The 23,955-nt window shown below is 43.8% G+C and overlaps 1 protein-coding gene across 1 annotated transcript; it reads right to left on the bottom strand.

The window, feature by feature from the left end:
* Positions 1 to 15,858: 15,858 nt before the first annotated feature.
* gpr142 (G protein-coupled receptor 142) lies at positions 15,859 to 22,097 on the bottom strand. Its single transcript, XM_060939040.1, has 2 exons — positions 21,965 to 22,097; positions 15,859 to 16,796 (listed from the first exon to the last, which is right to left on the bottom strand). The coding sequence occupies exons 1-2, from the start codon at positions 22,095 to 22,097 to the stop codon at positions 15,859 to 15,861; spliced, it is 1,071 nt and encodes a 356-aa protein (XP_060795023.1).
* Positions 22,098 to 23,955: the final 1,858 nt, after the last annotated feature.

Raw genomic sequence — 23,955 nt, 5'->3', positions numbered from 1 at the left:
TCACGTCAAACTGTTAACATTTAATAAGAACAATACTCCATCAAGCAATAATTAAACTGACAGCAGAAATAAGAGCAGACAATTCAAACTTCCTCACCTCTAAGAAATGATATCTTCTTCCACCAAATAATACTCTCGGAAATGTTATATATTTTGCAACTGATTTCTTTTTAAAAGGATAAAAGAAGAAGAAGAAGAGGAAACAATGATAAATCGCTTGCTTAAAGGAATGTAGTTGCAAATACTGCATGTGTAAATGCTTTGGACGTTGTCCCTATAATTCTTTTAAAAGTTAGATTTTGGCCCCATACACTTTTGAAATTCTTTTTTGCAAGAACTTATGCAAAAACCTGTCCAAAAATTTGCTAAAAATGTCACATACGGTACACCATGTGGAAACAGAGTTGAATAAGTCGATTTGATGAGACTTGTTCATCGAGTCATTTAAATTTGAGATAATGATTGAAGTGTTCGTGTGTCCTAGAAGATAATGATGCTCTGATCTGTAACAGTATTATATACACTCAAGTATAAATAGCTAAAAGTTGTCTAGGATATACTGTATATAAGACTCAGTGTGTTTCATCATGAACCCATCCATTACTTTATTACTACTTCTTGAATAAATATCAAAGTATTCATTAGTAGTTTATAGTAGTGATTTAGATGTTAATACAATACTCATTAATTCCTGCTTAGTTCCTAAATACAGTGCCCTTGGTTAATTTGAAAGCATTCCTGGTCCACCTTGACCTGGCTGCTCAATAAACATTCTTTCAGGTTCATATCAAGTTGCCTGTTCTATGTCCTTAGACGACAGTCTGAAACCAAGATGCCCCATTAACAACTGGCAAAGAAGAGTTTCTGACTTTGTAAAAGACTTTAGGCTCACTGGACAAATGCAAATCAAGTCTTTTCCTGCCATTAATTGTTGAATATCATCTGTCAGATTTACGCTTCTATAAAAGCACAATGGACAAAGAGTTGCTTGAACTTGAGATGCCTGAAATCCATGATGGTCTTTCCAGATATGGGTCCAGTCGATGGATAAAAGATTGAAAGGCCTCGCCACTAGAGTGATCATTATCACTGGTCTCTTCTCTCATTCTTTTGCTAAGGATACGTGTTCTCCCTCCATTCTGCAGCTGTGCCATCCAAAAAGGGTTCTTTAGTTGATGTCCATATTGCAGCCTGAGCCTCCACACTGTGACTTTATTGTGTAGACCCATTTGCTCACTCTCCCTGCTTTGTTTATCAGGAACTTAGTGATTGATGTGCTGTGTTCCTATGATAACATCTGCTTAGCCAGAGAGAGGAGGGGAAAAGATGAAGTCAAACACACTAATCAGAGAGTATAGAGAGTGTTGAGCGAGGTCATTCATTGGGCACAACGTGTTTCTAAGCAATTTTGTACGTGACCAAGTAGGTGTGTGGAGCAACGTGTGTTTTGTAGGGTGTAATCGGTTTAATCTAAAATGTTCAACATTCAAAATTATATTTAAAAGCATTTGTTATTGCTACAAAATCTGTTCAAAATGAACTGTAACTACTACGGTTTAGTTAGGAACATATTAGGAACATGAAGCAGCCTTGGGCCCAAAGGGTCGCTGGGTCAATTCCCTGGACTGGCAGGAAAATCCATGGTTGAATTGCCCTTGAGCAAGGCACCTAATCCCCAACTGCTCCCCATGCCCTGGGTGTGTGTGTACTCATTGTATGTCGCTCTGGATAAGAGCGTCAGGTAAATCCCTGTAATGTAATGTAACATATTGCAAACCAGCCAATTATCCCCCGCCCAAACGAACTTTGGTGGGGGATACAGAAATGGGTTCTGTCCGTCCATCCATCTGGCTGTCCGTCTGGTCACGTTTTCGCTTCTGGGCTATATCTTTAAAACTACTGAAGATATCTTCATGAAACTTTGTATACATATCAAGCAATATGTGAACTGGTGCCTTTTTCTATTTTGGATTTTTGAAAAAAAAAATTCAAATTTTTACTTACAAAATAGATTTTGACTTAATTTCTAACAGCAATGTTCGTTTCCGGAGCATATATCCAAAACTATTCATGATACGGATTTGAAACTTGGTATACATGTTAACAAGGTGATGTAGATGTGCCTTTTCATGCTAAGAAATTTGAGAATTTTTAATTTTTTATGTTTCCATGAAAACAATTTCAGACTTAATCTCTCAGGTTAGTCTTAGGGGTAGGTTTTGTTTCCGGAGCAGAACTTGAAAACTATGAGTGATATGGTCTTGAAAGTTGGTATATGTGTTGATTAAGTAATGTATATGTGTCTTTTGTTACGAAGAAATGTGAGAAATTTTCATTTTTTGCTCACCTGGACCAAAGGTCCCGTGGGATTATGCCATGGGCTGCTGAGGTCAGTGTAAAGAGGTCGGGTTGGTTTCCTGCGGCAGAACTTGAAAAATGTGACAAATAATATCTTGAAACTTGGTATATAGTTGGTATATAGGGCGGGGGATATAGATGACTCTGTCTTCTTGTTTATTTATCATAAAACAGGAAATCGTACATCAATTGGTTCCAGTCTATCTCGGCTCTATTCTTTTCTATTGGTATCAGGCTGTGCTCAAATTTAAAAAGGGGCACATGGATCAAGATGTTCAAACATCAACTACAGCATAACCTGCTGAACTATCCATCCATTATCCGTAACCACTTATCCTGTGCAGGGTCATAAGCAAGCTGCAGCCTATCCCAGCTGACTATGGGAGAGAGGCGGGGTACACCCTGGACAAGTCGTCAGATCATTGCAGGGCTGACACATAGAAAAACACAACCATTCACACCTACAGTCAATTTAGAGCCAACAATTAACCTAACCTGCATGTCTTTGGACTGTGGGGGAAACCGGAGCACCTGGAGGAAACCCACGCGGACACGGGGAGAACATGCAAACTCCACACAGAAAGGCCCTCGCCGGCCACGGGGCTCGAACCCAGGACCTTCTTGCTGTGAGGCGACAGTGCTAACCACTACACCAGCATGCAGCCCCTGCTGAACTATAGCATCCAATATTCAAATGTAAAGGGAATCATATGACAAACCAAATCATACTTTATGATCATATCTTAGAACAGTTTGGTATTTATGAAAATGTATTACTGTAATTATTACTGCATGATTTCCTGAAGAGGGCGGCACGGTGGTGTAGTGGATAGCACTGTCGCCTCACAACAAGGAGGTCCGGGTTCGAGCCCCGTGGCCGGCGAGGGCCTTTCTGTGCGGAGTTTGCATGTTCTCCCCGTGTCTGCGTGGGTTTCCTCCGGGTGCTCCGGTTTCCCCCACAGTCCAAAGACATGCAGGTTAGGTTAACTGGTGACTCTAAATTGACCGTAGGTGTGAATGTGAGTGTGAATGGTTGTCTGTGTCTATGTGTCAGCCCTGTGATGACCTGGCGACTTGTCCAGGGTGTACCCCGCCTTTCGCCCGTAGTCAGCTGGGATAGGCTCCAGCTTGCCTGCGACCCTGTAGAACAGGATAAAGCGGCTACAGATAATGAGATGAGATGAGATTTTCTGAAGACGTGTAATACCATAGGCCTAAACGTGACAACAAACAAACAGCTGAGAGATGACCTGACTGCTTTGAAACACAAATTAAACTTGCTATTTCTCAACATCGCAGAAAAGCCATCTCTGTATGAAGTATGAAAATAGCTCACTTGTTGTGTCACATCAGATATTATAATGGTTCAGATTTTAATTTAAACTGGCTGTTATGGAGAACACGAAATTACCTAGTTTCTTGTTTGTGAGTCCCCCCACAATCCAAAGACATGCAGTTAGGTTGACGTGGGGCGGCCTTGGGCTGAGGTGCCCTTGAGCAAGGTACCGAACCCCTGACTGCTCTCCGGGCGCTGTGTGTGGCTGCCCACTGCTCTGGGTGTGTGTGTGTGTGTTCACTGCTTCAGATGGGTTAAATGCAGAGGATGAATTTCACTGTGCTTAAAGTGTGCATGTGACAAATAAAGGTTTCTTCTTCTTCTCTGTCGCTGACTGCTGTTTCTTCAAATTTATGGTTATGCACGAGCTGGTGGTTATGTGCTTAATTTCTATTGGCTAATGGACTCTTCATTCAAAGAGGGATGGAGAGCACAAACAGATAACATAACAAACCCATGGCTACAGGCAACTTCAGCCTTCAGCTTATGAGTGGCAGCCTGATGGGCATTTTTAAAGTGACACAGGTCGATGTGCTGGTTCAGGAATCGTTTAATCCACTCCCCTTTCTGAATTGTTTGAGCTTATACCCATCCCCATAGCTGGTATGCATCTTTTTTCAATATATTTTATTTCTTAATGTGGGGTGTCCTAACCATGTGTGAGTCTGTTTACAAACCACTCGGCAGCCAAGAAAGCAAGAAACCTTTATTTGCCATAATGCACACTTCAAGCACAGTGAGAGTCATCCTCTGCATTTAACCCATCTGAAGCAGTGAGCACATGTGCACACACACCCAGAGCAGTGGGCAGCCATACTACAGCACCCAGGGAGCAGTCAGGGGTTAGGTACCTTGCTCAAGGGCACCTCAGCCCAAGGCCACCCCATGTTAACCTAACTGCATGTCTTTGGACTGTGGGGAAAACCGGAGCACCCAGAGGAAACCCACACAGACACGGGGAGAACATGTAAACTCCACACAGAAAAGCCCCTGCCAGCGGCTGGGCTCGAACCCAGAACCTTCTTGCTGTGAGGCGGCAGTACTAACCCAGCAAACACAAAACGTTTATAAAACGTTTCATTTGGGTTGCATTAAGGTTAGGTTTTATTAAACGTTTATGAAACGTTTATAAAACGTTATACATATTCGGAGACTTCTGGCTAAAACAGATAATATTAAAATTTCTACAATTAATTGTGTGATTATAAACACTACATGATGACGTTTTTAAAAAGTATCAAAAAACATGGGAATAATTTTATGGAAAATAAGTGGTTGTATAAACATTTAATAAACGTTGAAAAAAAAACCTTCGATCTAGCTAAATATTTTTTAGATGTAGATCTAGATAGATAGATAAATCATTAAATGTGTGGCTCTAGTCTCGTAATTATCAAGTATGGTTTGAATAATTTGGATAGACGACCATTGGTCGTTTTATATTTGCTAAAATACACGCCCTTTTGGCCCTGGCATTTTGTTCGCTGGTTCCCTGCGCCTGCGCGACCTACGTCTTTGCGCAGGCGCAGGGACCAGAAGTAGCGCCATTTTGAGCGTGTTGCTGTTGGGACAAGATCGAGAAGGCCGGGTCCACTTAGAAGTTATCTTAGAAAATCTCCTTCATCGAAGGCTCGCAGTCTACTTTTCAAGAGTATCTTTATCATTTTTGCTGTTCATGAGGGCTTTATATGTAAATGTGAATATTGTCTATGTAAAAAAACTCTGCTCTCAAATTGGTTTTGTTGAACTTGCAAAGAGGAATGAAATAAACTTAAGTGCAATAACAAAAATGTGTTGTTATATTATAAGTTTAACAGGTATTAACATGTTTCTAATAACGTTTCTAAAACATTAAAGAAACGTTTTACTATTGTTTTTAAATGGTTTTAAGAAACGTTTATACAATGTTTTAAAAAACGTTTCTGAAACGTTTCCAGAATGTTGTATGATGGTTTCCAGAATGTTTTTCAAACGTTTATATAACGTTTTTTCAAACGTTTATAAAATGAAAAAATTGTCCACAAATTTTCGTTTTATAAACGTTATTTTGTAACGTTTCTGAAATGTTAGCCAAATGTTTATACAACATTATATAAACGCTTTTGTGTTTGCTGGGTAACCACTACACCACTGTGCCGCCAATTCAGAAAAGTCACGTGAGATCATGCGTGGGTCAGAGGTAGTGACCGCGGAGCCACAACAAACATGGCGGATCGCCCAGCTCGAACAACAACTCCTAAATCGAGACAAAAAAATTATGATTTTAAGGAAGTATCTGACATTGTCAGAGGCAAAATGCACCAGAAAAGTGAGGGAAAAAACATGGCAGACAAGCCGAATAAATATTGCTGGCCAGCTTTCCTAATGGAAGGCCGAAAAGGCAAAAACAAATATGGCATCAGATACCAACTTCGCCAAGATGCTGCTGGACAGGTGAGGGATAGACAATGACAGCTTGCAAAATAATACTAATTGGTATCTTTACTTATTACACCAACTTTTATACAGGTTAGAATTGAAATGTTCCAAATCTAAATGCACCCCTGAGCTTGAAGGCTCTCGAGCACTCGCTTCTGTTTCTGAGGCTGCTGGTTCCGCCATGTTTGTTGCAACCTCACTCATTTTAATATTATAATGAGAATAAAGTTCAGCCGTTTCTGTACCCAAGTGTAAACATTAGCGTGCAGTATTTTTTCAGCTTATTCTCCTTCACAGGCATGAGGCAGCGGGCAATAGTGTACGATTCAAGTACCTAGGGGTTATTTTAGCTCCACAGGGTACTATTCATCTTTTTAATACATTGACCCGTGTCACTTTAACTTATAGTTTAAATATTATGAATTGTTTTAATTCTCATTGATAAGGGCCATGGGCAGGCAAAAAACAAACAAACAAACAACAACAACAGCAAATGCCTTGCCAAAAAGGGCACTATGGCCATCAAGGGTAAAAGGTGCAGGTGCTTGAGCACCTAAAGCCTACCCATCCTACCCTCTGCACCCCACCCCCTGCATCCTACTCCCTGCACCACCATATTCTTGTTGGCATTTGCGGTAATGTTCATGTAGCATTCACTCCAGTGCCAAATATACAACCCCGATTCCAAAAAAGTTGGGACAAAGTACAAATTGTAAATAAAAATGGAACACAATGATGTGGAAGTTTCAAAATTCCATATTTTATTCAGAATAGAACATAGATGACATATCAAATGTTTACACTGAGAAAATGTATCATTTAAAGAGAAAAATTAGGTGATTTTAAATTTCATGACAACAACACATCTCAAAAAAGTTGGGACAAGGCCATGTTTACCACTGTGAGACATCCCCTTTTCTCTTTACAACAGTCTGTAAACGTCTGGGGACTGAGGAGACAAGTTGCTCAAGTTTAGGGATAGGAATGTTAACCCATTCTTGTCTAATGTAGGATTCTAGTTGCTCAACTGTCTTAGGTCTTTTTTGTCGTATCTTCTGTTTTATGATGCGCCAAATGTTCTCTATGGGTGAAAGATCTAGACTTCAGGCTGGCCAGTTCAGTACTCAGACCCTTCTTCTATGCAGCCATGATGCTGTAATTGATGCAGTATGTGGTTTGGCATTGTCATGTTGGAAAATGCAAGGTCTTCCCTGAAAGAGACGTCATCTGGATGGGAGCATATGTTGCTTTAGAACCTGGATATACCTTTCAGCACTGATGGTGTCTTTCCAGATGTGTAAGCTGCCCATGCCACATGCACTAATGCAACCCCATACCATCAGAGATGCAGGCTTCTGAACTGAGCGCTGATAACAACTTGGGTCGTCCTTCTCCTCTTTAGTCCGAATGACACAGCGTCCCTGATTTCCATAAAAAACTTCAAATTTTGATTCGTCTGACCACAGAACAGTTTTCCACTTTGCCACAGTCCATTTTAAATGAGCCTTGGCCCAGAGAAGACGTCTGCGCTTCTGGATCATGTTTAGATATGGCTTCTTCTTTGAACTATAGAGTTTTAGCTGGCAACGGCGGAGGGCATGGTGAATTGTGTTCACAGATATTGTTCTCTGGAAATATTCCTGAGCCCATTTTGTGATTTCCAATACAGAAGCATGCCTGTATGTGATGCAGTGCCGTTTAAGGGCCCGAAGATCACGGGTACCCAGTATGGTTTTCCGGCTTTGACCCTTACGCACAGAGATTCTTCCAGATTCTCTGAATCTTTTGATGATATTATGCACTGTAGATGATGATATGTTCAAACTCTTTGCAATTTTACACTGTCTAACTCCTTTCTGATATTGCTCCACTATTTGTCGGCGCAGAATTAGGGGGATTGGTGATCCTCTTCCCATCTTTACTTCTGAGAGCCGCTGCCACTCCAAGATGCTCTTTTTATACCCAGTCATGTTAATGACTGTGGCAGCAAGGGCGTGGTCAAGCGTCGGTCTGTGACCGAAGGGCGGAGTCAGGGAAGGTAAGTGGCAGAATCACTACACCTGATGTCAATTAACCTGTTTGTGTGTCTTCCCCAGTGACCGCACCCTATATAAGGAGGGAGAGAGAGAAGGAAGGGAGCTCTCTCCTGAACCAGACGACTAATGTGTGTGTGCGCGTGTGTCTGGGTGACTGGGAATTTGTGTGTGTGACTGAAAAGTAACACAATAAAAGAGTTTTTGGCAACTCAGTTCTGGTCTGCCAAACTTCTGTGCTCCACTCCACTCCCCCCGCTCAAAGTCTTACAATGACCTATTGCCAATTGACCTAATGAGTTGCAATCTGGTCCTCCAGCTGTTCCATTTTTGTACCTTCAACTTTTCCAGCCTCTTATTGCCCCTGTCCCAACTTTTTTGAGATGTGTTGCTGTCATGAAATTTCAAATGAGCCAATATTTGGCATGAAATTTCAAAATGTCTCTGTGGCAGTGGGGGCGTGGCCAAGCAGCAGTCTGTGAATGGAGGGCGGGGTCAGGGAAGGTAAGTGGCTAGTTCATTACACCTGTTGTTAATTTGTGTGTGTGTGTGTGTGTGTGTGTGTGTTGCAGGGATGGAGTATAAAGGGAGGGGGAGAGGAGAGAAGAGTCTCGCTCCCCAACCAGACGACTGATGAGTGTGTGCGTGTCTGTGTGACTGGGAGTTTGTTAAAAAAGCTGAAAAGCTGCAAATAAAGAGTTTTGTGAAACTCAGTTCTGGCCTGCCGTACTTCTGTGCTCAACCCACCCGCTCAACATACCACAGTGGTGCCGGAACCCGGGATGCACAGAAGGGAACCGCCCCATGGAGTCCTCCCTGTTCAAGGAGCTCATCCTGACCCTCGCTACCGCCCAGCAGAACCAGCATCAAGAGCTGATCACCCTCCGGAAGGAGCAGCAGCAGCGCTTCGAAGCCTTGATGCTGGCCCAGCAGGAAGATCGCCAGGCGTTCCGGCACCGGCTCACGTCAGCAGGGCCGCCGGCCGCCGCTGCCGCCACCCTCATGAAGATGGGACCGCAGGACAATCCGGAAGCGTTCCTTGCTCTCTTTGAGCAAACAGCCGAGGCGTGGGGGTGACCACTGGAGCAGCGCGCGGCACGCCTCCTCCCGCTCCTAACTGGTGAGGCACAGCTCGCAGTGCAGCAGCTCCCTGCTGACAGCCGGCTGGTCTTTCCCGATCTGAGGAAAGTCATCCTGCAGCGGCTCGGCCGATCCCCGGAACAACACCGTCAGCGCTTCCGGACACTGACACTGGAGGAGGTCGGCCGGCCGTTTGCATTTGGCCAGCAACTCCGGGATGCCTGCCGGCGGTGGCTGAGGGCGGAAGACCGCGACGCTGAGGAGATCATCGATCTGGTGGCACTGGAGCAGTTTATCTCTCAGCTTCCGGAAGGAACAGCAGAATGGGTCCAGTGTCACCGCCTGGTGTCGCTGGAATGAGCCATCGAGCTGGCGGAGGACCATCTGGAGGTGGCGCTGACGGCAGGCAGACGAGGCGCCTCCCCTCGCATCTCTTCCCCCTCTCTCCCTCTCTCTCTCCTGTCTCTTGTCCCCCTCTCCACCCCGTTCCCCTGCCACGAAGGCGGCGGCTGGCTCCTCCCCAGCCGGCCCGTCACACCCGTGGTGTCCTCCTATCTCCCTCTTCTGTGTCTGTGTTGTCTCCCCCTCAGGTGAGTGACACCCATAACACCAGTGCAGAGGGAAAGCCTGGGCCAGTGTGCTGGCGTGGTGGGGAATCGGAGCGTCTCCCGAATCAGAGCCCCGCAAGGGAGGTGGGGGCTGCCATCCGGATCCCCGACGTGCCAGAAACCGCCCCCGATCGGGCCGGAGCGTATCGCGTACTGGTGAGTATTCAAGGGGATACATATCACGCTTTGGTGGATTCCGGTTGCAATCAGACCTCAATTCACCAATGCCTGGTGCAAGGTGAGGCATTGGGGGGAGCACAAGCGGTGCACGGGGATGTTCACCATTACCCTCTAGTGTCTGTCCATATTCTATTCCGGGGCCAAACGCATAAAATGAAGGTGGCGGTTAATCCTCGTCTTACCCACTCGTTGATCTTGGGTACTGATTGGCTGGGATTTAAAGAATTAATGGAATATTTAACATGCAGTGGGTCCTGCCCTAGTAGGTCATGGGAAGATCCTGGTGTGGCATTGGCTGGAGAATCTGTCACAGAGCCGTCTGCGTCAACACCACGTCGAAGTGAGGAGCACTCCGCTCCTCCTCCCTCTCTCGGGGATTCCCTTGGGGATTTCCCATTAGAACAGTCGCGAGACGAGACTCTGCGGCATGCGTTTGACCAAGTGAGAGTAATCGATGGTCAAACTCTTCAGCCGAGCGCGGCGCCAACCTTCCCCTATTTTGCTATTATGAAAGATAGATTGTACTGAGTGACGCAGGACACTCAAACCAAGGAATGAGTAACCCAGTTGTTAATCCCAAAGAGCCATAGGGAACTCGTATTCCATGCGGCTCACTTTAATCCCATGGCTGGACACTTGGGGCAAGACAAAACACTAGCCTGAATAATGGCCCGGTTCTATTGGCCTGGGATTCGCGGGGATGTCCGTTGGTGGTGTGCAGCGTGCCATGAATGCCAATTAGTAAATACTGCGGCCACTCCAAAAGTGCCATTGCGCCCTCTTCCTCTAATCGAGACCCCGTTTGAGCGAATTGGGATGGATCTCATCGGGCCATTAGATCGGTCAGCATGGGGATATCGCTTTATTTTAGTTCTGGTGGACTATGCAACGCGATATCCGGAGGCAGTGCCTCTCCACAATATCTCAGCACGCAGTATTGCGGAAGCGCTCTTCCGCGTTATCTCCCGGGTTGGGATTCCGAAAGAAATCCTGACAGACCAAGGCACCTCGTTTATGTCACGCACACTGCGCGAGCTGTATGGGTTACTGGGGATTAAGTCCATCCGCACCAGTGTCTATCACCCACAAACGGATGGATTAGTAGAGTGATTCAACCAGACACTCAAAAACATAATCCGGAAATTTGTTAGTGAAGATGCACGTAATAAGTGGCTCGAACCCCTGTTGTTCGCAGTACGAGAGGTCCCGCAAGCCTCCACAGGGTTTTCTCCCTTCGCATTATTATATGGGTGTAAGCCGCGTGGCATTCTGTATGTGCTGCGGGAAAATTGGGAGGAAGGACCTTCACCGAGTAAAAATGAAATCCAGTACGTTCTTGACCTGCGCGCAAAACTCCACACCCTCACACAATTAACACAGGAGAATTTACGACAGGCACAAGAACGTCAAAGCTGGCTGTACGACAGGGGCACGCGCCTTAGAGAATTCACGCCGGGAGAAAAAGTACTCGTATTATTGCCCACGTCGAGTTCTAAATTAGTCGCCAAGTGGCAAGAGCCCTTCGAGGTCACACGGCGAGTCGGGGATGTCGACTATGAGGTAAAGCGAACGGATAGGGGCGGGGCACTGCAAGTATACCACCTCAACCTTTAAAACGCTGGAATGAGAGGGTCCCCGTGGCGTTGGCGTCGGTCGTCCCGGAGAAGGCGGAGCTGGGGCCGGAGGTAAAAAAGATAACATCGCGGACCACTCCGGTCCCTTGTGGAGACCACCTCTCGCCGACCCAACTCACGGAGGTAGCCAGGTTGCAGAAGGAATTTTCCAATGTGTTCTCGCCCCTTCCGGGTCATACCCACCTCATAGAACACCACATTGAAATGCCCCCGGGGGTGGTAGTGCGTAGCCGCCCTTACCGCTTGCCCGAACACAAGAAAAAGGTGGTTTGGGACAAACTCAAGGCCATGCTCGAAATGGGCATAATCGAGGAGTCCCACAGTGACTGGAGCAGCCCAGTGGTCCTGGTTCCCAAGACTGATGGGTCGGTCCGGTTCTGTGTGGACTATAGAAAGGTCAACGCGGTGTCTAAATTTGATGCGTACCCAATGCCTCGCATTGATGAGTTGCTTGATCGGTTAGGCGCTGCTCGCTTTTATTCAACACTGGATCTAACCAAGGGATATTGGCAGATCCTCTTGACTCCTCTATCCCGAGAGAAAACGGCCTTTTCCACACCGTTTGGTTTACACCAATTCGTCACACTCCCCTTTGGGTTGTTTGGGGCACCCGCTACGTTCCAGCGGCTTATGGACAGGGTCCTCAGCCCTCATGCTGCCTACGCAGCCGCCTATCTAGACGACATAATAATCTATAGTCATGACTGGCCGCGGCACTTGGAACACCTGAGGGCTGTTCTAAAGTCGCTGAGGCGAGCGGGCCTCACAGCTAACCCGAAAAAGTGTGTGATTGGGCGGGTGGAAGTACGGTATCTGGGGTTCCACTTGGGTCATGGGCAGGTGCGTCCCCAAATTAACAAGACTGCAGCGATTGCGGCCTGCCCGAGGCCCAAGACCAAAAAGGAGGTGAGGCGGTTCTTGGGGCTGGCTGGCTATTATCGTAGGTTTATACCTAACTATTCGGATGTCACCAGCCCGCTAACCGACCTCACTAAAAAGGGGGCTCCAGATCCGGTCCAGTGGACGGAGCAGTGCCAACAGGCCTTCTCGGAGGTAAAAGCTGCACTGTGTGGGGGGCCACTTTTACACTCCCCTGACTTCTCTCTCCCCTTTATTTTACAGACTGATGCATCGGACAGGGGGTTGGGGGCTGTTTTGTCCCAGGAGGTGGAGGGTGAGGAGCGCCCGGTGCTGTACATCAGCCGGAAGCTGTCGATGCGCGAGAGCAAGTACAGCACAATTGAAAAGGAGTGTCTCGCCATCAAATGGGCGGTCCTCGCCCTCCGATACTACCTGCTGGGGTGCGCTTTCACTCTCTGTTCGGACCACGCGTCCCTCCAGTGACTCCACCGCATGAAGGATGCCAATGCGCGGATCACCCGTTGGTATCTTGCGCTCCAGCCATTTAAGTTCGAGGTGATCCACAGGCCGGGGGTGCAGATGGTGGTGGCGGACTTCCTGTCCCGTCGGGGGGGGGAGTCGGCTTCAGGCCGGACGGCTCCCCGGCCTGAGTCGGGCGGTGGGGGTATGTGGCAGCGGGGGCGTGGCCAAGCAGCAGTCTGTGAATGGAGGGCGGGGTCGGGGAAGGTAAGTGGCTAGTGTGTGTGTGTGTGTGTGTGTGTGTGTGTGTGTGTGTGTGTGTTGCAGGGATGGAGTATAAAGGGAGGGGGAGAGAAGAGAAGAGTCTTGCTCCCCAACCAGACGACTGATGAGTGTGTGCATGTCTGTGTGACTGGGAGTTTGTTAAAAAAGCTGAAAAGCTGCAAATAAAGAGTTTTGTGAAACTCAGTTCTGGCCTGCCGTACTTCTGTGCTCCACCCACCCGCTCAACATACCACAGTCTCACTTTCAACATTTGATATGTTGTCTATGTTCTATTGTGAATACAATATCAGTTTTTGAGATTTGTAAATTATTGCATTCCGTTTTTATTTACAATTTGTATTTTGTCCCAACTTTTTTGGAATCGGGGTTGTACAATTTATATCAGTTCATGACTCACTTTTGCCAACTGTATGAATTATTCTAATGACTTCCATCAGATACTTGTTCTGTGTGTGTGTGTGCGCGCGCGCGCGCGTGCACTAAGGTTCAGTTTGACCTGTGCATTCAGAATACAAAGTGTTTGCTTAGTGGGAGAGCATCGGTCTGGTCCTGATGCGCCTGAAAGCATTCCAAGCTGAAAGCCCTATCGGATCCTGTCTCACCAAGAATAAACAATATGGCTGGCAGATGCAGTTTGCTTAGGAATGGGAAAGTGCTGCATCATCTCTCTCTGCTTTGCCAAACAGACTCAGAAAAGGCCTGCTGTGTAATTTCGCCTTAAAAAATATGTCACACATATCTGTGACACACACATCGCTAAAAGATTTGGTCTGCGGGCTACAGTTTCTTGTATAAAATAAACAGTGAAGTGTTTTAATTTTCAGTAATTGAATTTGGTTATGATTGATTTTCACTGTTTTATTTTATTCGAGCATTTTTTTGGCGAACGGTTAAAAAACAGCAGCCTTGGCCCAAACAAAATCAGAATCTTGTATACCCCGCACTTTATCTCTCTATTTAAGAGTTTTTTAAATGGTGTAAAGTTCAAAACAGACACAAAATCATAAGTAAAGGAATGATTTTGAATAATAGCCTTTCATGGAACATTTTATATTCATATGATGAGCCAAAATATCTTGGTGCTCAGAGGGTCTGAACATCAAAACAACACAATAAATAACATGAATGGACTGAAGGCAATTTGCCTGCAGAGGAGATGGAGTGCTGTCGATCACCTGAGTTCTCATGGAGATGGAGGCAGTTTGCAGATGCCCAGGGCCTGGTTTAAAAAAAAAAATCATAACTCCATTAACTGCAAGAAACAGTGTACAATGTGATATTCCCTGGGGCACTGTGGGCATCTATTTTTGCAATGCAGCTATATTTTGGAATCAGATCTGATTTTTTTTAACAGAAATATTAAAAGGTAGACTGCCTTTTCAAGTGTAGGTCATAAAAAGAATTTCCCCATCACCCAATTATTTTTGTTTAGTGGACCGAAAGCTACTGAATTCGAATCACAGACTTCCAGTTTTATGAGGTTTTTTAAAATAGAACAATTAATGAATTTAGGGCCCTAAATTCTCCGCTATTTTTTCCTGCTTCACCATGACCCAATTCAAGATACGACGTCATGCGTCACGTAGTGGGCTTTCCCCGTTTGCGCAAGGCATTGTGGGATACAAATTTGAAATGGGAGAGGAACATGGAGGATGTGAATGAAACGTGAAAGACCGACTACAGTAACAGAAAACGAGAAGAAAAGACGTTATGTTATATACGAAGGAAAGGAAACGCAGGCCCAAACTAATAAATATCGGCGGTCAGCGAGCACCTCGGTGTGATCAGCTGTTCGTTTAGCGACAGAATGATGGAACTGTCAGTGCACGGTCAAAGGTAAATCTGTAGATGGCAGTAATGCAACACTGTGGATGCCAGCTGCTGTAAAACCCAAAAGAAGAAGGAAAAGAAGAAGAAGAAGAAGCAGGTAAACCTGCGCATGCGCACACGGACTTCCTCTGTCTGCTTGACTGCACGAAGCGAGCAATTTCATGCACATTATTTGCTCGGGAATCCCCTCAAATTAAATAACTTCCCGGCCACAGAATGGCCTGTTTTTTGAGACATTGCAGAAATAAACATATCACAATGACCAAATTTTAGAGGGAACTAAATTTCACCGATTTTATGAAATCGAAAGGCCGTATAGCTTTAATTCATGCTTCAAGGATATGCGCAGTGAATCATATCACAACTTCAGAATGAATCTAATACAGAGTCCTAGTCCTATATGCAGTTAACCACCATTATTGTTTATTATTTCATCAGTTATCAAAAAAATTATCAGATGGTATTATGAAAAAAACCCATCATTTATTGTGTTGAGTGGTCGTATTTTTTTTTATTACTTTGAAAATCCCTTGTACAAAACTCAAATAAATTTACCTTATGTGACAGAATATTTACTCTTTATTAGCGTCTTATAATAATTAATAACCAGTATTGATTTAGTTTCAGTCAATGACAAATTATTTTAATTAATTTTGTAAATCATATTTGGCTATATTGCATTTTTTTAATATTTAGTTTTTTGGGTTTGCTTTTTTTTTTTTTAACTTTCCTGTTGGGTAAATGTATTTTTGTCTATAGGGTGACATGAGCGTGAATTAAGGACAGTCCCAAGCAATACTGGCATGTCTGTGAGAGCGCATGGCACCACTGGACAGAGATGAGTTTGAGACATTAGCAGAAGCCTGTATTTGATGGCAAGGCCTTCGAGGATGAAGCGGTGCCCCTCTCAGAAGCAAGACATCCTTCACAACACCCCTGAAGCGTTTACTGACAAAGCAGTAGAGGAAGAAGTTCACGGCTGTGTTGAGCATGGCTAGCATGTTGGCCAGGTCATATGCCAAGTGCACACGCCAGTCTCTGTGCACCGATGCCACGTAAAGGTGGTAGAGCACCACGGCTGTACGGGGTGCCCACAGCACTGCAAACACAGATGTGATGGCCAGAAGCATTGCTGTGGTTTTGCCCAGCCTGCCTGCTGGTGCCAGCTGCCGCTGCCTGCTTTCATCCTGACACCTGTGCTGGCGCCTTCTGAGACGCAGAACAATTAGTGAGTTGAGCACCAGAAAGATACTGCATGGCAGGAAGTAGATGATTGTCACATGGGCCCAGATGAGGGCAAAATCAACTGCACCAGGTGGCCTGCTCACCCTCCACAAGTCTGACCACCAGAAAAAGGGCACACCAGACACCAGTGCCAATGCCTGGACTGCACCGATGATGCGCCGAGCCCGCGCCGGGTAGCTGATCTGCCGATGGAGCAGTGGATGGCACAGTGCAACATAGCGGTCCACAGTGAGTGGCACAGTGGCCCAGATGGAAGCATGGTTGGCGGCAAACTCCAGCACACTGACTGATCGCAGCAGAACGGTGGGTACCTCACGGTGGAACACAGCTGTCTCTAGCAGGAAACCCACAAAAATGATAAAGAGCTGGCTGAGCAGGTCCGAGCTGGTCAGTGCCATCAGGTAGACATACAGGGCCTTCTGGGTGCGTGCGGTCAAACGGGACAGAGCCACCAGTGTTAAGATGTTAACTAGAAAAGAGAAGCAGAAATTATAAGAACAGAAAGGTGAAGGAAACTGGGAAAATAGAAAAAGGGAAGCAAGAGTGGAAACAGAAATGGGTGATTCATGTCTACTGAGGAAATTTGTCACTTCAAGGTTTTCTGCTTTTCATTGAATTGACAATTGTTGAAAAACTTTGAAGTCCCACAGAGAAAAAGTACAGGTCTGTTCTGACTGAGGTCATATTATTTAATCATGGGGGAGATTATATAATTATTATTGGTCTCTAATTGCATCTAAAATTGCCAACTTATGGAAACTGTCTCTTGTGTTTAGCAACGAAGGGAACTTAGTTCAAACCAGAACATTAAACCACACACATTTCGTGGCTGCTGTTTAGCCGTGTGTTGTGATAAGGACATTTTTTTAAAAGATAAATTCTGTGTACAGTTTCTGAGTTGGCGGCACGGTGGTGTAGTGGTTAGCGCTGTCACCTCACAGCAAGGGTTCGAGCCCCGTGGCCGGCGAAGGCCTTTCTGTGCGGAGTTTGCATATTCTCCCCGTGTCCGCGTGGGTTTCCTCCGGGTGCTCCGGTTTCCCCCAAAGACATGCAGGTTAGGTTAACTGGTGACTCTAAATTGACCGTAGGTGTGAATGTGAGTGTGAATGGTTGTCTGTGTCTATGTGTCAGCCCTGTGATGACCTGGCGACTTGTCCAGGGTGTACCCTGCCTTTCGCCTGTAGTCAGCTGGGATAGGCTCCAGCTTGCCTGCGACCCTGTCAGGATAAAGCGGCTAGAGATAATGAGATGAGTTTCTGAGTTATTTTATATATACTTTTTCCATATCTATTGAAATGACATCATATTAAACCACATTATTGCAATGGCACTAAACTGTTGTTCCAGTTACACATGCATTAAGAGGGTTGCTCTTAAGAAAGAGTTATTTTACGCAAGCCTTCCAAATGGTTATTATGGTGGTCACATCAAAAGTTGATTTTGAAATGTGGCCAATTTTAAGAATGAACTTAACTGTGCAATTCTGAAACATTGATCACTGGCTTTTTGAGTTGAGTTTTTCTTTGCTTTCCTGAATCAAAGTATTATGTGTAAAGTTGATATTATACAATCATTTTTGGCGATTTACTTCTTGAATTGACTGTACATCTTTAATATATGCTTGCCAGTTTTTGCTTCTATGTTGAGAAGAAACTAAAGTTAGCTTGTTAGTCATGCTAGCTTTAATAACTAACTAGCGAAACAAACTAACCACAGTGTTTTGCAAAAGTTTTCATCCTCCTTAGTGTTTGTTCCGTTTTGTCGCATTACAAGCTGGAATTAAAATGGATATTTGTGGGGTTGGCAAAATTTGATTTACACAACATGTCTACCACTTTAAAGGTGCAAATTGTTGTTTTATTGTGACACAAACAATAATTCCGATGAAAAACAGAAATCTGGAGTGTGCATAGGTATTCACCCCCTTTCGTATGAAACCCCTAAATAAGAGCTGGTTCAACCAATTCACTTCATAAGTCACATAATTAGTTGATTATGTGCAATCAAAATGTCACATGATCTGTCACATGATGTCTGTATAAATCAACCTGTTCTGGAAGGACCCTGACTCTGCAACCCTACTAAGCAAGCAACATGAAAACCAAGAAGCCTCCAAACAGGTCAAAGTTGTGAAGAAGTATAGATCAGGGTTGGGTTATAAAAAATATCCCAAACTTTGAATATTCTACTGAGCATCATTAAATCCGCCCACCAAAACTCGCAGACCAGGCAAGGAGGGCATTAATCAGAGATGCAACAAAGACACCAAAGATAACACTGAGTGAGCTGCAAAGATCCACAGTGGAGATGGAAGTATCTGTCCATAGGACCTCTTTAAGCTGTACACGCCACAGAGCAGGGCTTTATGGAAGAGTGGCCAGAAAAAAGCCATTGCTTAAGAAAACACATTTGGTGTTTGCCCAACAGCATGCGGCAGACTCCCCAAACACATGGAAGAAGATTCTCTGGTCAAATGAGATAAAAATGTATCTTTTTGGTCACCATGGGAAATGCCATGTGTGGTGCAAACCCAACACCCTGAGAACACCATCCCTACAGTGAAGCATGGTGGTGGCAGCATCATGCTGTGGGGATATTTTTCATCTGCAGGGACAGGAAAGCTGGTCAGGACTGAAGGAAAGATGGATGGCACTAAATACAGGGCAATTCTGAAGGAAAACCTGTTTGAGTCAGCCAGAGGTTTGAGACTGGGACGAAGGTTCACGTTCCAGCAGGACAATGACCCTAAACATACTGCTAAAGCTACACTGGAGTAGTTTAAAGGGAAACATTTAAATGTCTTGGAATGGCCTAGTCAAAGCCCAGATCTCAATCCATTTGAGAATCTGTGGTATAACTTGAAGGTTGCTGTACACCAACGCAACCCATCTAACTTGAAGGAGTTGGAGCAGTTTTGCCTTGAGGAATGGGCAAAAATCCCAGTGGCTAGATGTGCTAAGCTAATAGAGACATACCCCAAGAAACTTGCAGCTGTAATTGTAGCAAAAGGTGGCTCTACAAAGTATTGACTGGGGGGTTGAATATCTATGCACACTCCAGAGTTCTGTTTTTTTTTTTCATCTTAATTATTGTTTGTGTCACAAATAAGAACAATTTTCACGTATAAAGTGGTAGGTATGTTGTGTAAATCAAATGGTGCTAACCCCCCAAAAAATCCATTTTAATTCCAGCTCGTAATGCGACAAAACAGGAAAAACACAAAGGTGAATGAATACTTTTGCAAGACACTGTATATAGACACATGCCGAATAAGATGGTTGCATGTTCATTTTTAGCAAATAAACGTTAGTCATTATCATGAATATTCAGTAGCTAGTTACGAAGTTTCAAGGCCAAGTCATTTCATCTGCTAATGCACAAAAAACTACACAGTTGGCTTTAATAGATAACTAGCTAAACCTAAATACAGAAATATGGTGAATAAAGTGTTTGTATATTTACTAGCTAACAATATATTTTCATCATGAATGTTCAGTAGTGGTTTCTGTGTATTAGCTCGTGACCAGTTAATCCACAATCAACAACAATGAAGCAGCAGAGTAGATTATAATAAGAAAAGTTAAAAGAAAAAAGAGGTGGAGAAGCTGCATCTGTTATATCAGGTGCACGCAGAATTTTAACTCCAGGAGGATGATAGTTGGTCGGACTACAACCCCGATTCCAAAAAAGTTGGGACAAAGTACAAATTGTAAATAAATACAGAATGCAATAATTTACAAATCTCAAAAACTGATATTGTATTCACAATAGAATGTAGACAACATATCAAATGTCGAAAGTGAAACATTTTGAAATTTCATGCCAAATATTGGCTCATTTGAAATTTCATGACAGCAACACATCTCAAAAAAGTTGGGACAGGGGTAATAAGAGGCTGGAAAAGTTAAAAGTACAAAAAAGGAACAGCTGGAGGACCAAACTGCAACTCATTAGGTCAATTGGCAATAGGTCATTAACATGACTGGGTATAAAAAGAGAATCTTGGAGTGGCAGCGGCTCTCAGAAGTAAAGATGGGAAGAGGATCACCAATCCCCCTAATTCTGCACCGACAAATAGTGGAGCAATATCAGAAAGGAGTTCGACAGTGTAAAATTGCAAAGAGTTTGAACATATGATCATCTACAGTGCATAATATCATCAAAAGATTCAGAGAATCTGGAAGAATCTCTGTGCATAATGGTCAAGGCCGGAAAACCATGCTGAGCACCCGTGATCTTCGGGCCCTTAGACGGCACTGCATCAAATACAGGCATGCTTCTGTATTAGAAATCACAAAATGGGCTCAGGAATATTTCCAGAGAACATTATCTGTGAACACAATTCACCGTGCCATCCACCGTTGCCAGCTAAAACTCTATAGTTCACAGAAGAAGCCGTATCTAAACACGATCCAGAAGCACAGACGTCTTCTCTGGGCCAAGGCTCATTTAAAATGCACTGTGGCAAAGTGGAAAACTGTTCTGTGGTCAGACGAATCAAAATTTGAAGTTCTTTATGGAAATCAGGGACGCTGTGTCATTCGGACTAAAGAGGAGAAGGACGACCCAAGTTGTTATCAGCGCTCAGTTCAGAAGCCTGCATCTCTGATGGTATGGGGTTGCATTAGTGCATGTGGCATGGGCAGCTTACACATCTGGAAAGACACCATCAGTGCTGAAAGGTATATCCAGGTTCTAGAGCAACATATGCTCCCATCCAGACGACATCTCTTTCAGGGCAGACCTTGCATTTTCCAACATGACAATGCCAAACCACATACTGCATCAATTACAGCATCATGGCTGCGTAGAAGAAGGGTCCGGGTACTGACCTGGCCAGCCTGCAGTCCAGATCTTTCACCCATAGAAAACATTTGGCGCATCATAAAACAGAAGATACGACAAAAAAGAAGACAGTTGAGCAACTAGAATCCTACATTAGACAAGAATGGGTTAACATTCCTATCCCTAAACTTGAGCAACTTGTCTCCTCAGTCCCCAGACGTTTACAGACTGTTGTAAAGAGAAAAGGGGATGTCTCACAGTGGTAAACATGGCCTTGTCCCAACTTTTTTGAGATGTGTTGCTGTCATGAAATTTAAAATCACCTAATTTTTCTCTTTAAATGATACATTTTCTCAGTTTAAACATTTGATATGTCATCTATGTTCTATTCTGAATAAAATATGGAATTTTGAAACTTCCACATCATTGCATTCTGTTTTTAATTACAATTTGTACTTTGTCCCAACTTTTTTGGAATCAGGGTTGTATAATGATCACTGCTTATACATTTGGCTTCAAGGCTTCAACTATTACAAGAGATTGCCAAAATTATTGCATTATTTATTATGCGAGACAAATTAGCCCTAAATCATAAACCAATGCAGTGTGAAGGATAAACAGAATAAAACATTAAGAAAGAGCAGGTGGACAGTCACACACATTACAAGCTCACAGAAATGCAATATTATTTGGAGAATATGGAATTTTACGATCCCCATTTATCATGCTTCCTTCTAGACAGGTTTGATCCAGAAGTAGAAGACTTGCTGATGCTATCACAATGAGGGAACAGAAAATAATTAGCCGTTTTAATGTTTCACCAGTGACACTCCAGATGCTTAAGTTTCCTACCTGGAAATCCCACACCCAACAAGATGCTGTAGTAGATAACAGGGATGTAGCCGAGAACACACTCGGATCTTTGGTACTCATTGGTGCTTGGCTCCTGTTGGCTCAGCACTGTCTCATTATCCCAGTCAGTCATCGCCCTTAAGAGTCTCCTGTGCCAACATAGATCATGGGTAGGGAACTGTAAAATAGTGCATCATTAACCTCTAACTTTGAATCAAACTAATCCATTTTAAATGTGGGTCTAATTCCATACTTTAAAGAATATTTCAATGTTTCTATTCACAGATTATATTTTTATTTATATTGCTTACTCTTAACTTACATCATTTTTTTTGCACAGTTTGTCTAATTTTTAGAGAAAACCAATGAATATATAGATTTTATTACTAGGGCTCTCCATGATTATTGGCACCCCTTGTAAAGATTAATAAAAAGGGTTAGAAAAAATCCACCTTTTGGTGAAGTCGCGTCATCTCACACTAAAAAAGAGAGAGAGAGAGAAAAAAAATCCAACCTTTAATATAAATTAATTTATTCAGAGGAAAACAAATCCCTTATACAAGAAATAATTATTTATTAAAAAAACAAAAACATATGTGCCATTATTATTGCCATCCCTACATTTAATGCTTTGTGCAACCTCTCTTTGCCAGTAAAACAGCGCTGAGTCTCCGATAACATTTTATAAGATTGGAGATACACAGCAGGGCGTCTGAGACCATTCGTCTTTACACAATCTCTCCAGATCATCCAGGGTCCTTGGCCCTCTCTTATTCAAGCTCCTTTTTAGCTCACCCCACAGGTTTTCAATGGGTTTCAGGTCAGGGGACTGAGATGGCCAGGGCAGAAGCTTGATTCTGTGCTCAGAGAACCATTTTTGTATTGATTTGGACATATGCTTCCAAAAGGTGGATTTTTTCGAACCCTTTTTGCTAATATTTACAAAGGGTGCCAATAATAGTGGAGGGCACTATCTATCTATCTATCTATCTATCTATCTATCTATCTATCTATCTATCTATCTATCTATCTATCTATCTATATTACTGAATTTATTTATTGTTATATTTACTGTTTTGAGCAACTATCACAAGAATTTCCTTCAGGATCAGTAAAGTTGTCTTATCTTACAAATATTTTGATATTGACAATAATTAAAATGAATTGAGAAGAACTAATAGGACGATAAGACATAGAGTATTTGGTACTTGAGAAATAATTGCTTTATAATGTAATCAAAATTGATATTGATAATGGGTCGATGGGATATGGCGGACATGACTGAATAATGCAGGAACAGATCCACTATCAGCCTGCCGTTTTGTCTCTACAGCGCCATTGCATTCACTGTGTAACTTAATATATTGAAGACATTTTAAGATAATGACAAAAGGATGTAATTCAGTATCAGACTTATTTGTGGCGGCACGGCGGTGTAGTGGTTAGCGCTGTCGCCTCACAGCAAGAAGGTCCGGGTTTGAGCCCCGTGGCCAGCGAGGGCCTTTCTGTGTGGAGTTTGCATGTTGTCCGCGTGGGTTTGCTCCGGTTTCCCCCACAGTCCAAAGACATGCAGGTTAGGTTAACTGGTGACTCTAAATTGACCGTAGGTGTGAATGTGAGTGTGAATGGTTGTCTGTGTCTATGTGTCAGCCCTGTGATGACCTGGCGACTTGTCCAGGGTGTACCCCGCCTTTCGCCCGTAGTCAGCTGGGATAGGCTCCAGCTTGCCTGCGACCCTGTAGAAGGATAAAGCGGCTAGAGATGATGAGATGAGATGAGACTTATTTGTTCTCGTTAACTCCAATTGTCTTGACGAAATGTAGTTATTGAACTCAAGTTTATAAGTTTTCAGGCATTAAACTTAAAGTAATCCACTGTCTTTACTTTTAAGTTGAAACAAAGGTTCTCTTCGAGTGGAGTTTCAGGCAGCAGATGAATTTTGTTTCTAAGTTTAACAAATGTGACATTTCTTACAGTGTGTGTTCTCAAAC

Source organism: Neoarius graeffei, chromosome 14, assembly GCF_027579695.1.
Source record: "Neoarius graeffei isolate fNeoGra1 chromosome 14, fNeoGra1.pri, whole genome shotgun sequence".
Lineage (NCBI taxonomy): Eukaryota > Metazoa > Chordata > Actinopteri > Siluriformes > Ariidae > Neoarius > Neoarius graeffei.
The sequence above is the reverse complement of the archived record's forward strand: the minus strand, read 5'-3'. Positions and strand labels throughout refer to the sequence as shown.